The 14,393-nt window shown below is 37.7% G+C and overlaps 2 protein-coding genes across 5 annotated transcripts; one reads left to right on the top strand and one right to left on the bottom strand.

The window, feature by feature from the left end:
• The first annotated feature begins 219 nt into the window (after positions 1-219).
• Positions 220-4,662, top strand: LOC103453464 (putative protein phosphatase 2C-like protein 44). Of its 2 annotated transcripts, none has more exons than XM_070814970.1 (5): positions 220-468; positions 3,053-3,337; positions 3,577-3,829; positions 4,091-4,191; positions 4,278-4,662. In XM_070814970.1, the coding sequence occupies exons 1-5, from the start codon at positions 340-342 to the stop codon at positions 4,413-4,415; spliced, it is 906 nt and encodes a 301-aa protein (XP_070671071.1). In that variant the 5' UTR covers positions 220-339; the 3' UTR covers positions 4,416-4,662. The 2 variants fall into 2 exon arrangements, with proteins under 2 accessions (XP_070671071.1, XP_070671072.1); XM_070814971.1 differs by having other exon boundaries at positions 351-491.
• Positions 4,617-14,144, bottom strand: LOC103453465 (COP1-interacting protein 7). 3 transcript variants are annotated; one of them, XR_011576890.1, is made up of 14 exons: positions 13,814-14,140; positions 13,080-13,259; positions 12,590-12,710; positions 12,471-12,510; positions 11,836-11,888; positions 11,704-11,756; positions 10,989-11,141; positions 10,723-10,886; positions 8,970-10,465; positions 6,979-7,908; positions 6,768-6,815; positions 6,054-6,453; positions 5,235-5,297; positions 4,617-5,116 (listed from the first exon to the last, which is right to left on the bottom strand). XR_011576890.1 is itself a non-coding variant. In XM_070814969.1 (14 exons), exons 5-14 carry the CDS (start codon positions 12,290-12,292, stop codon positions 5,049-5,051), a joined length of 3,393 nt encoding a protein of 1,130 aa, XP_070671070.1. In that variant the 5' UTR covers positions 12,293-12,316; positions 12,471-12,510; positions 12,590-12,710; positions 13,080-13,259; positions 13,814-14,135; the 3' UTR covers positions 4,617-5,048. The 3 variants fall into 3 exon arrangements, 2 of the variants coding, with proteins under 2 accessions (XP_070671070.1, XP_008391232.3); XM_070814969.1 differs by lacking the exon at positions 6,768-6,815 and adding an exon at positions 12,280-12,316 and having other exon boundaries at positions 13,814-14,135; XM_008393010.4 differs by lacking the exon at positions 6,768-6,815 and having other exon boundaries at positions 13,814-14,144.
• Positions 14,145-14,393: the final 249 nt, after the last annotated feature.

Genomic DNA, 14,393 nt, shown 5'->3' with positions numbered 1-14,393 from the left:
AAAAAAGATTGAGAGATGATTAAAAATAATAATTTTTCTATTTTAATACATGCATTAACCCTAAAATTAGGATGTCTCTAGATGAATGTAAAACCAGCTTAAGACCCCTCATTGACTTTAAATAGCTCCAAATTATAATTACATTACCAACAAAACTGGCAAACCAGCCAAGTTTAGCTCTTAATTTCTTCTCTATTTATCCATTATTTCCAATTTCTAAAATATTCTTCCCCTTCAAGTGATTTATCTTGTTTCTTTTTTTGTTGGCTTGAAGGTGATTATCTTCTCCGTTTACTAGATAATCACCGAATGGCCTCTGATCGTATTTAAGGGGTGCTCATGGGCGTTAAAGATAAAATGGCCCCTAATCATATTTCAGGGGTGTTCATGAGTGCTAAAGATAAAATGACCCCTAATCATATTTCAGGGGTGCTCATGGGCGTTAAAGATATTCAGATCAAGCCAAATGTAAGTCTGCATATGTTTTCACGGTTAGCGCTTGAACGCTCCTTTATACATGTTCCATTTTCTTGAAAAACTGCATTTATTTAGTCTTTTTAATTGTGTTCTTCGACTATCTGGATAATCTTATTTCCGGGTTTCTTAGTTTTGGTTGATAACTTTTATGGTGGTGCTAGATTATGTAAGATGCTAATTAATGGTGTTTGAAAAATTGGAAATGACAAAAAAAAAAAGAAAAGAGATTATTGTTATTATTATTAGGGTAAATTACAAAAAACTACCTCAATTATTGAGTCATTAACAGTTTCATACCTCGTCTTTAAAAAGTTTCAATGTCATACCTTTAGAGCCGACCCTGAGATTTCAGGGGCCATATGCGAAAGTGAATTGGAGGCCCTAAAAAATACTAAGAATTTAATTTTTTTTATTTTTTTGTTCAAAATAATCATTTTAGTTTTCGATTGAGCTTCTATAAATTCTAATAGCACAAACAAATTTAACAAATCAACAAGTGAAAAGATGGCCTATTGTTTTTCCTTAACTATTTAGAGGGTCAGGGTTCGAATTTTCATGTTATTGTGTGGAATTTTATATTATTTTGTGGAAGCTTATGCATTTAATAAAAATATAAACTGAAAAAATGATGGAGATGAGCTTTGAACCCATTTCCTAGGCCAATGTAAAGAAGCAATAATTCCACTTGCGCTAAGACTCAAGTTGGTAATATTCTACACTTATTACTATATACACGTATATGCATGCAAAATTGAAAAATCGGGGGCCCTTCCGATTTGGGGGCCCTGTGCGGTAGCACCACTTGCAATCCCTCAGCGTTGGCCCTGCATACCTTATCTTCGAATTTGTTGCAATGTCATATCTTCCGTCAGTTAACTATTAGTTCCTCAGTTAAATGCTGACGTGGCATGAGGCGGGATCCACTTTTTATTAAAAAATTAATAAAATATTATTAAAAACTTAAAAAAATCATTTAATATTTTTAAATATTAAAATAATAATTAATTTAAAATTTTAAAAAAAAACACCATTAGTTTCGTCCCCCCACCCCCAAACACCCCCCTCCCTCCTCATCTTCTTCCCCCGAACCCCCCTTCTTGCAACCCAAAAAAAAACCCAGTTCGTCTTCCCCTCGCACTCACCCTTTTCCCTCCTCTACACACACCACTCCTTAAATCCACACCCATTCCTCCCATTTTCTCTGCGCCCAGGTTCTCCACCCGTGGAATCGGCTTGGCAAAGGGGGTTTCCCTCCACCTCACGAACCCGACGATGGCGGCGTAGATGGGATCTGGGTTTTTTTTTTATGAGAGGAGGAGGAGGAGGGAAGACAAACTGAAGGTTTTTTTATTTTTTATTTTTTCTTTCTTTTCTGGGTTGCAAGTTGGGGGGGGGGGCGAAGAAGATGAAGATGGGGGAGAAGAGAAGAAGCGGGGGTGGGGGTGGACAAATCTGATGGTTATTTTTTTTAATTAATTATTATTTTAATATTTAAAAAATATTAAATGATTTTTTTTAAGTTTTTTATAATATTTTATTAATTTTTTAATAAAAAGTGGACCCCGCCTCATACCACGTCAGCATTTAACTAAGGAACTAACAGTCAACTGACTGAAGGTATGACATTGCAACAAATTCAAAGATAAGATATGACATTGAAACTTTTTAAAGATGAGGTATGAAACTGTTAATGACCTAATAGTTGAGGTAGTTTTTTGTAATTTACCCTTATTATTATTACTAGCATTTGCCTATACACTTTATGTGTATGAACACATTTTTTTAGAAAATGAGAAGGAGGGGGGGAGAGAGAGAGAGAACGTCGAGAGAGTGGGAGGTTTTTTTTTTTTTTTTTTTAATTTTAAACATTATAGATATTTTAATATCACCTGTAGGTGATGTTTTAATAACAAAACAATAAAATTTGGACTTGTGAAATTACATTATTGCCCATCATTTTTTTGTATGATAGAAGACAGTTGCCCATCATTTTTTTGTTATTATTATTATTATTATTATTATTGTTGTTGTTATGGAATTACCATACCCAAAGTTCGATTTTCGAACTTGGACGTAGCCATGTTGTTTAAACGTTACTTATACCCAAAGTTTGTGTCTCTCCTTAAAATTTAGTTAAATTATAATATTTCTCGAAAGAAAAGGAAAATGTTTGAATTTTGAGTAGTGCTAAATTTATCATCTATTTGTATCATCTCTCTAATAAATGTAGAGTCTACCAACACACGTGGATCCCATCTCGATTAAAGAGACATGATGGTACATAAAGATGTTAAATAGCATTTTGTTGGTTTTTTTTTGTCTTTTTGCTTGTTGTCAGTTTTAGGACTTTTGAGTTTCCATTGTTCCCTTGTATAATGTATGTCATTATCACTAATTTTTTACCCAAAAGTTAGTGTGTATTTGTGTGAATACACACACACACACACACATCTATATATATATATATATTGTATGTATGTATATATATATATATTATATGTATGTATATATGTATCCTTAACTAGTAGCATTCCTTTCTTAATTTTACCAAAAAATGTGGTTTCGGGCTTTGCAGCTGAAACGCTTCCTCATGGGAAGTGGTGTGGGGAGGAAGAAGAAAGAGGTCACCATGGCAAAGAAACCGTCGTGGATGATGCCTGCAGTCTCACATGGATATCACACCTGTGAGAGCTACACATCACCGGCTACCTGTGGCGATTCCGACTCCGACTTTGTTGTGGCTCAGAGAGAGCAAATCGAAGAGCTTGAGCTCTGGTTTTTCGGAGTTTTCGATGCCCGGGTTGGCGACCGGGTTACCAAGTACATGCAGTCACATTTGTTTGACAAGAAGCCTAAAGAGGTATAGGAAACACCTTCCTTTAGTTTAAGCACTAGTTAAAGTAATCACAATCCAATTTTCATTAAGATGATTGTTAATTAGTTCCGGCTCATGCGAACGGGGTTTTGCGTTATTTTCTCTCTGGTGTACACCAACTACAGAGTTGCTCGAGAGTGCGCAATAGGATAGGAGAATTTATACTCATATAACAGAGAAAAATATTTGTTGCTGGTTCATTTTTTATGCCCAACTTTGTGCAGTCTCATATAAGGGGAAAGAGCAAGGAGACGATGAGAAAAGCCTTTCTTGGTGCTAGATCAAAGGTTAGAGAGGCCTCGGAGGAGACGAACGGAGTCGGTTCAGTTTCCGCGATGGTGATCGAGGGGGAAAAGCTTGTATTGGCTAACATGGGAGACTATAGAGCAGTTGTGTGTAAAGATGGTTCCGCTCATCAGATAGGCACCAAGAACAAGCAATCAACCAAAAAGATTTGGTCGCACAGGTTGTTTAGAGGTAACGTGGACTGATAACCCTAGAGCCGCCAAATTTGTTCACCAACTGATGCGTCAGATGATGTGACAATGTTTACTTGTTTAAGAAAATGAGGTTTGGATTCGACCACGCCATGTTGGGGATACAAAATTGATGACCTTAAACGGAAATGAATCATCAAGTCCAGCAGTAGCCGTATCCATACCTCATTTTTGACACGCTCGTGTTTAAAATTCGCGTGCGAAATGCTCACATTTTAGTGTGTGATTCCGGGCAATGCAGCAAAGACCAAAACTTGTAAAAGCTCAGACCTTGTTGTTGGGGTTGAAAGGGTCGATCCGGATACCGAATTTGTTATTTTAGCCAGCAATGGCATATGGGAGGTAAGACATTTTATCATCCCACACATATTTACTGCAACTTCTTCCTATTAGAGAGACAGTAATCCGTCAACGATAACGTGTTTCAGGTAATGAAGAATCAAGAGGCTGTGAATCTCATCCGACGCATCGAAAATCCACAGATGGCCTCCGAGTATTTGGCGGAGGAAGCTTCGAATAGAATGAGCAGAGGCAGCATTTCTTGCTTGGTCATCAGATTTGATTAACATGTGGTAACAATTTGTTTGGCACTCGTTTGTTCATCTTGTACGAGACACTTTTTGGGTTTGATCTGAATGTCATTCAAACAACCACCCTCGAAGGGTAAGAACCCGAGACTTTTCCGACTTCGCGGCTCGACAAAAGAGAGAAAATGGCATGGTTGTTGGCGACCGTGAGTATTCAGTTTCTATTTGGGACAAATAATGTATCAAATTTTGCATCAAGGAGCATTTCTACTTGGGATTTTTGCAACCCTGTCTCGGTCGAAACTTGAAATCTAAAAGAAAATTACAAGCCACTTCTCAGTTGTGGAAACTCTATTTTTGTGCATTTTCCCTCTATGTGACATCCACGAACCCGACATCAATCCCATCCACAAGAAACTGCGTCCAACAACAATCATCGTTGAGCTTACAAATTACGCAGAGGAGCGCTACAAACGAATTCCGCATGCAACGCTAACAAACTAATATGAATGTCCAAAGACAAGTTATACAACAACAAAACTAAGATTTTACTTTTAAACATACAGGAGACGAAAATCTGTAGAGCTTTTATGACTCAGATTGCACCCAAGTGGTGGAAAAATAAGAGAAACCTTGTTGCTTCTGTCTTCAATTTCGCAAGCATTCACATCTTCACATTGTCAGCTTCTTCTCGCCAGTCTTTCTTTTGAATGGTGACAACAAGGAGAAATGGCGAGAAGCTGTAACCATATGAATGAAATTCTACGCAGTTAGAATTATTGAATCATTAAAAAGAAGAGGATAAAAAATAAAAAATTCAATGGAGCAACGCGTGTTGCAAAAATGATAAACACTTACACTTTTGTGTAGAGCTGGGATTTGGAGTTTCATCTTGTGAGATCAGATTCTTTAATGTAAAGACTGATATGGAGCACAAAAAAATGAGTGTCAGCTTATATAGTATTTGAGATCAGACTCTAAATAACCTCTTATTGACCTAATCCACACCCCGTGAACCTACAAATTTCGATTTTTTCACAAACCAGTGACTTGCAATCTTCATAAATGAACAGACTTAGTGATGACAAATAAAAGACACAGGAGAGATAGCAATCAAAAGAGCGTGCACACAACAGCAAACGAAACAAAGCAGGGTGAACCCGGAGCCAAAGTCACATCAGCAAAACATTTTATTCACTAAATGTTCCTGGAACCACACAAGAAAAATAAACTAGTTCTCTACGTGCCACATTGCAAACTACTATGAGATCACATGAACATTGAAACACTTAATAGCCAGATAAAACAGAGGGGAGAATCTATAGAAACCTACAGTATCCTCAGTACAAAAATGGAAAAACATATGAATTTTTTCACACAGTAAGTTTACGACAATCAGAAAACGGAGGCAAATGCAATAGACATTCTATAAGAGATGGTGTTACAAATATTTAATCCACAATGGATTTGGATAATGTAATGTTTAACTGGTACAAGGACTGAATTAGGAGTTTACAAAGAACGAATTAGGAGTTTATAGCTGCAAATTTTCATTAGTCTTATTTTATTCTTTCCATGATGTTAATTACACTTCAAATTCTGTCTAGCACGCATAATGAATGTGATCGGTTGTCAAAATGTTTTGTTTATTTGTTTTCAAGGCATAATGCAAGTTACCTTCACTAGAAGAAACAGCGTTTGTCCCATTATCACCTGCCTCAGTACCATTCATGCTGACGTTATCTGATTCAACATTACGTTCACCTGATGATGAGCCATGGTTCTTTTTCCCAAACTTTAACAGCCGTCTGAACCCTTTTAATGATTCCTTTGCCTGAGGCCTTTCAAATGCTTCTGGAATCTTTTCAAGGTTACTAGACTCGGGTACAAGTGCTTTTATAGTCACTGTGCCTATTGCCACAGTTTTTATGTTTGTGGGTGCTTTTCCATACTCAGGATTCTGAGTACATGGACCTTCCAGAGAAGGAACTCGCACATAAGGGGCTTGATATGGTTTTGCAGCAGTGCTATTGCTTGAAAACTTTGCCGGTTCCTTCTCCATATTACTCGTAGTAACCTATCCATCAATGTGGTTACACAAAGCACAAACACCACTCAGAAATTGGTCCACAATTTATGATATGACTAAATATATCTTATTGTTCATAGCTATATTCCTTTTGAAGAGTCAAAGAAAGATAAATGCCTAACGATGTATATTACAAATAAATAAATAACTGAAAGCAATTGAATTGCAAATAAAATTTCTGATGCTATCTATGACCAGAAAAAGCATAAAAAAAATTAAAAAATAAAAAGCTTTTGAAATTCACATGTGGTAATAGTAAGGATTCATATAAAACTGCATTTTTGTTAGTTAGGAACACTGACCAAGAATTAATACCATAGATACGAGTTCAGCCTACGGATCTTCCTCTTCTGTTGCAGTTATTGAAATTGCAATTTTAGATTGTAAACAATGACTATGACTTGCTTGTAAACTTTTCAGACGCAATCAAACCCTTCATGGTCCGTTGCAGTCGGTACAGACAAAAAATGCAAAACTGGAAGCAAAATCCTTTGGTTATCTGATCAACCATACCTCATGAGACTGAAGTTGCTGCTGTAATAGGTCACGAGCGGGTTCTCTATTGATTGTATCAATCGTTAGTGGTGAAACTGGTGCCCGAATAGCAGCATACTCTGACACCTCTGTCTTCTCCCTAATATTCTGTCCCTTTGCATCCCTCAAAGTTTCTTCCGCATGTACAATGGGAATGGAAGGTTTCTCAAGCATCATGAGAGTTTTCTCAATTACTGGGTTGTCATCCCGATCACTATGGTGTGAATTTTTGTCATCATTCCTCTTCAGTTGACCACCTTCAGAGGTAGACTTCACAGAATCATCTTTCTGTGTCACTCCTTTAGTCGTTGATGTGCTCTGGGCAGCATCAGGTCCCTTGGCTGTCCTGATTTTCAATTCTGGGAGAGTAGCAGCCTTGCTTTTGTCATAATTCACGATAGCAGATATTTTCTTGCTCTCATGCCCATCAGAAACTTTTGGCTTTGATACTGTTAAAGTACTCCGCAGCTTCACTGAAGAAACATGATGGCCGTTAGTCACCTTAGGCTCTGATAACCTTCGAATCCGTGCCATGGATAGCTTAACATTACTTGCAACACCAGCGATGTCTTTCTTTTGTTCAGGCAATGAAGTTACAGACCGGGTTAACCTGTGTACAGCAGAGTGGTTTCCAGTACTCAGTTTGCTGGATTTGGAGGTTTTGTGAGAATCGGCAGAGCCCACAGAGCCAGTTTTGATGGGCACCCTTTGCAAAGGAGATGATGACCCTGGCTCTGAATCACTAAACTTTGATCCTCTGTGAGTGCTTGGAGATAGTTTTGTTGGCCCTTGTTTCCTGGTTTGCAGCGAGGGCAATGGTGACATTGCAGGGATGGTACCACCTCGAGCAGCAATCCTCTTTTGCCTCTGTATCTTTAAGGCTTCCAGCCGTTTCATCTCTTCTTCTTCCTGAAAACAAAAAGTGCAAAAACTTCAAAAATCTTATGAATAAAACAGATAAACTGGCTAGCATATAGCATGTGAAGCTGATTCTACAACATATATAACCACTTGTTGCACAGGCATGGACACCAGACCAAGGAAATAAGTTACAATACAGAACAAATATGATCAGTGATAAATCGACAAATTGAAAGCAACAAATAATTACATTATAATGTGTTTTTTTTTTTTTTTAACTAATGATTCAAAGTTATATAGTTGACTTTGTTAACTTTATTTCTCTCTCTCTCTCTCTTGAATTTAAAAGGTCATGAACTCATTTGGGGAAATTTCTTGAAGAAAATACCAAGTCTAAGAATATGTTCAGGTGCAAGAAAAATACTGTAGACAGGACCACCTTGTAAAGTTCCAGTGCTTCATAGTTTTATGACACGTTTTAGATGATTTAAAGAGCAATACAAGATTGATACGTATGTTGATGTCCTAACATGCGATGTGTCCGACAAGGACATGGCTAACTTGTAAAATTATCTGAACTCCACAAGACATTTTATGTGCTTTTGTCAGGCAACACATGATGGATAGATATTTATAGCCAACATCACTGTTGTCTGACTCAAGTTTTTCTACTTTTCAAAGTGAAAATAGCATTATGGAAAATTAAAATAAACAAATAAATTAAATCCCTCAGATTTTAAGAAATTATTCTAACCTCCGTAAATTTCAGCATAATTTTTACTGTTATTTAAAATATTGGTAATAAAGGAAAAAAACAAATTCACTTTGAAATAGGTGTACAAGATGGTGGTGAGTCCAGTGACAAAAACATTGAGAATAGTCATCTAACTTTTTAAACTTGCAACAAAAATAAAAGCTTTTTAAGCCCAGTTGCAAGTCTAAGGCATACAAAAACTGTCAAGAAGATGATACTAAAATAGCGTTTCAAAAAGAAAAATTCTCAACTTTGGATAAGGGAGAACAGCTTATTGTAATTTAGTAAGACCAGGAAAGGTCTTAGTAAATTTACTCTGCGAAAAAGCAAAACAGATAGGAAAATGATAAATAACCTTTTCTTTCTTCATTTTCTGAAGATCGGCTTTAAAGCTTCTTAGTTTCTCAGCACGTGCTCGTGCTTCATCCAAAGGACTAAGTTTTGAGGGCTTTCCTCTCCTTATTGGTCCTCCAATCTTCTTATCTGAAGTATCTGAAACCATTTTTGATTTCTTGTCCTTGTCAGGCTTCTTAGACCCTTGCTTGTTTTCACTCATCACTTCCTTATGTTTCTTATCCAGAGAAGCACCTTGCATTTCATAATCTAAAGCAGGGTCATAGCCTGTTGAACCCTTTTCTGCACCACGCTCAGGCATTAAAGTCAATTCATCTGGCTCATAGTTAACTTGGGAGTTTTCCACCTTCTGAGCTGCTGATGGGAACTCAGAGCCCATGTCGATAGCATTTCTGTCATTGTTTTCGAGATGATCTAGTGAAATTGACCTCAATGGAACTATGTATGAATCATCATCCATGTTGTGAGATGACCTCCTATCCAAAGTGTTGGTTGCACGATCAAATCCATTTATAGCAAGCGAATCCGAGGGAGAACTGGTAAAACCCGACTGGTTATTATGTCCATGAATCATAAAATCGTCACTGGCAGTCCTTCTATATTTACCCCTTATGCCATCTATTTCTGTATACCGTAAATCCATTTGACCATTACCATGACTCAACTGATCACTTCTTGCAGATATCAACATTTGATCATTTGATGACTTTTGCATGCGGGTAACATTTCCACTAAATTTATTAATATCTGTTGTACTTCCTTCTGGACTTTCTCCCCTATCTCGACCACCAGAAACTAAAGGATCATCCCCCAGGTTATTTTGTCGCCTTTTCAGTTGACCCTTCTTTTCCATGGAAAACATGCCTTGGTCAAGCTCACGTCTGTCTTCATCAGGATCTCTGAGTAAGAACTTCTGAAATGCCTGCCAGTTCCCTTCATCTCCCTCCTTCATTAGAACAGTTTCTTTCCTTTTTGCGGATTTATGAGAGTGTGTAACCTTCATCTTAGGAATGCCACCCCCAAAATCTCCATTGTCCTCATCAGTTTGAGAGTCACTAGCTGAGTCACTATAGGAAGAGTTTTTTCCCTTTGCGGTGATGTAATTTAAGTTCCGAATGACAACCCTGCCAGATTGTTTTTGACCTGAGCGACTAGCCTTCTTTCTTGATTCTTGACTTTTTGAAAAATCCTTCTCCAATTCCACATCATTTGATTCAATATTTCCATTACTGCTATCCATGGAGTGCCCTTTCTGTATTCTTTGACCTTGATTGAGTCTAGGATCCTCTACTATCGGATAAGGCGGCTGAAAAAATGGGCTATTTCCTGGGTAATTCTGAAAATAAGGCATGCCTTGCATAGGATATGGTGGATACACTGGTAATGCACCTGGAGAAGACTGAACAGGCCAGGGAGGGTACATCTGATGGGGATACTGGCCAGGAAAGTGTTCCTGGTGGCTTAATGGTGGTTGATGCTCCACAGGAGGCTTTTCTTCTGCACAAATAAGCAGACAAAATCTCAGCTATCCTAAAAGTAGTGAACATGATTATACTAACGCCATGCAGTATGATGAATGGGGCTCTTCTCAAAGTCAAAACATTAGATTCTCACACCCTTCGTCTTTACCACTGAAATTGATGATCGGTCTAATTATTTAAGACTCGGTCTCCATGATGAAATTTCTTGAGAACAGTGAATATAATAGGTTAGTTACCTATAAGTAGTATACCTCTTACAACCTGTACTCCTACCTGCAGTTACTTGTTGGTTGGTCGCACTCGAAAGCATTATGCCTGATGCATTCATGGCAGAGAATTCTGATCTGTTAGCCATTGCTTCAGCTGCTTCAATTTCAAGCCATTGCCCAGTTTCATGCTTTCTTTTCCACAGTTCCTTAAATCTTCTACAAGCATCCCTGTTAGATTGATAAAGTTAACATTATCAGGAAAGATTCTGATACAAAATATCCTGCCTCATGTTAATGTTAAAGTGGCCAGTGGAAGAAAATTCTACTTACATTAAGCGTGAAGCTCCAAACCATTCAGCAAATGATATCAATGGTGGCAAATGATCAACGTCAAAACCTGCGGCTACAGCACGTGCAAAAGCCATACCTTGCTCTTTCTGCAGCATAGTTCTGCGTGTCTCCAGGACTTTCAAAAGATGAACTCTACCATAATATTAGATAAATGGATTAGCAGTTGCCCTTATGTTATACAGAAAACTGAATAATCTGTGCTGCAATGCATAGTCGCAGGAAACTGAATATCCCTCCATTGAATGGAATTTATCAATAGAAAATGTGTTGGTGAGTAGGAGACGATGCACGCAGGCATGTGTGTGTGCTGACCCTTTAACTTCTTTTTTCCATCAGACTTTTATAGAGATGATACAAACCATTGTTTTTTCTCTGACATCAATGCTGTACCATTTTTTCTTTTTTTGCAAATGATAACTACCCTATAATTGTATAGATAGGAGACGTAAGGAGGAGGAGGTTCAAAATTTGATAGAGCTATACGCCCATACGCATCCCTGGTTTACTTGAAATGAATATATGGCAGCAGGATAATCAAAGGGAATTTAGGTTTGAAGGGCCACCGGAAATTTCAAGATCACAAGTGCTAAGACCATAAACAACAGTTTACTTTTCATTACAACTTTAACCCATGAGAGGCAGGGTACATGGTCTTTGGAGCAGCACAAGAGAATATGAAAGAGATGGTACGTACTTTGAATTTGCCTCTTGTGCAGTGGATCCATTTGCTTCAGGTTGACCATCAGGCTGCCAGTTTTACAAGAGAAACCAAATCAGAAACACTAACAACAACAAAAAAATGAAATAAAAAGGTACAGATTTAAACCTGGTAAAGGACAATTGCTTTCTCTTCACTAGCATCTAGCAAAGGCTTGTTTCCTATAAAAAATAATTTGGGGTTCACAATCCAGTAGATGAACCATTAACTAGAGAAACAAAGAAGGAATTACAGTCTTTTGAATCAGAAACAAAAACAAACATGGCGACAGATTACAGAGCTTAGCTGACCGAGTATTTGCCATCCATTAGTTGAAACAAAAATAAGTGAGAAAAGGGAGGAAAGAGATACAAGCCCAGTGAAACCTTCACCAGACTTCATGTTCTGATATGAAGCAGCATTTGAAACTTTCCCCATTAACCCCCTCTAGGACCTCAACACCCTCCCTTTTTTCCTATGTAGACCCCAAAGGCAAAGCTTGTATAAGGGAGAGACAAAAAAAAAACTAGGTTTTTGGTGAAGCATGGTAGGGAAGTTAGGGGCTGTCGGCACCTGATAGAGGCATAAGCTGGGACACCACTAGAACTATCTGCATCAAGTGTGTTGAGTGAGGAGGGTAAAAAACCCAAATATCAGCTTGCCAGTGCACAATTGAAAGAAAACAGAAACAGGCAAAAAAGTCTTATTTTACTAATAAGAAAATCATTGTGTGACATATTGTTTAGTTGTCTTTTCAAAATTACCTTCAACGCTATCTACAGGTTTTCCATGATTGTCCTCTACCTGCCACAAAGAAACTGAGACTGACTTTTCTATGTGGATACCAAACACAGATCACTGAGAACTAACAGATTTTACTTACATGATTAAGTCCCGTGTCATTATTTCCTTGAATTGCAATTGCCTCTTCAATCTGTAAAATCTCAGATTCTAAAGTGTACACCCGTTCCAAGACCTCTGGGGTGCTCACAAAGCGAACAAACCTAATATTCAACTCACAAATTAGTACAGAATAATGATTTTCCGGTGAGAGGAATTATCATTGTAGCATACAGGATACTGCATTCCAAAATTCTGGCAACAGTCATAGGTTCATAAGATGAAATGTTGAGCCTATAAGGCGTAGTAATCACTTTTCATACAATTGAAGACAAATATAGAAAATCAGTTGTATTGAAACTTTAAAATGAGAAGGGACTCCAAATTAGAAATCAAGCATGCACCGAATGAAACAGTCATGTTACCCTACACTTTCTAATTGGTGTGCTTAGCAGAGAAGATCGAACTTATGCACTCATCAAACATGTTGAGAACACCCTAGATAGTAGAGAGGCACTGGATTTCATTACAACCTTTGGACCGTACTCTTAGTGAACCATGCTGCATCACTGCCAGACTCTGGCTCAAGAATAATTGAATAACCACCCTTGGCCATTTGTTCTTGAGCAGTCTTCAAGTGGGACAGAAACGGATTCAACAAACCAGAAGCTATTTTCTCCGTCATTCCATTTGCGGATATAACCAGATCGCACCTATCAAGACGAAGGTTTAGGAGCAGAAAATATCAAAATGATGAACATCTTTGAAACTTTCACAATCACATTTACGTATAATAAACAAGAAACAAAGCAGACAACAACTGACAAATAGTGCATTTTCATCAAAATCTTTCCTTGTTTAGATTCGAGTACAAATACGGCTTTTCGATCAATAAATCTGCACATTTCCACTAAATGTACCTCCAAATGAATTTAAGACACTACAATTCATCAAGGTATGCAAACTCAACAAAAACAAAGCAACTCAGAAAAGATTGAGTACCAAATAATCAAACACTTTTACACATGCAATGACATAACAAACAGACACATAACATAAATATCCAATAAAACACCAAAAGATCCAATTCTAAAACACCAAGAATAACCATCCAAAAAATAATAAAATTCCAACTTAGCCATTGCTCATAAGTTCATATAACCCAATACCATACCAATTGCATAAAAAAGCCAAATCCAGCCTTTATTGTAAAATTAAAAAACAAAAATATCATTGAAGACCCATTTGATTTGAAGAAAAGGATTACCTGGTCCGAGTTGGGGTGAGTTGGAACAGAGCCGAGTCCAGCCGAGTTGAAGACTTCATCTTTACAGGGAAGTGGGTTGGGGAGGATTGAGCCCAGGTTTATAGAACCAATGCAGGAAAGTGGGATCAGAGACTCATTGGGAAAGTGTGGAAATGTGAAGCAAATTTGTGAGGGAAAAAATGGGCTCAGAGAAAAAAACAAGGGAAAATTTCAGATTAAACCCAGAACAGAAATGGCCTGTCTCAGCTGAAAAAAAAGTGAGCTTTTTAGACTGAAAACTGCAACGGAGAGAGAAGGAGAGAGAAGGAGAGAGAGAGAATCCAAAGGGTTTGGGCGTGGTGGCAGATTACTGTATATATGAGATAAAGCAGGGGTAGATTAGGAAAAATGAAAACGTTGAGTGGTGCTGAGACGCAAAGGACAACCCTTAATAGTTTTATATCATATAACAGCTGGGTGATGGGAAACAGATTTGATGGCGGAAAATTACACGAATGCCCATCCAATTTCATTGGACCGTTGAGGCATCCAGGGCCCCACTAAAGATTTATTTTTGGTTAGTAGTTGGTGTTTAATTACA

Source organism: Malus domestica, chromosome 16, assembly GCF_042453785.1.
Source record: "Malus domestica chromosome 16, GDT2T_hap1".
Lineage (NCBI taxonomy): Eukaryota > Viridiplantae > Streptophyta > Magnoliopsida > Rosales > Rosaceae > Malus > Malus domestica.
This window is presented reverse-complemented; position numbering and strand designations above follow the sequence as displayed.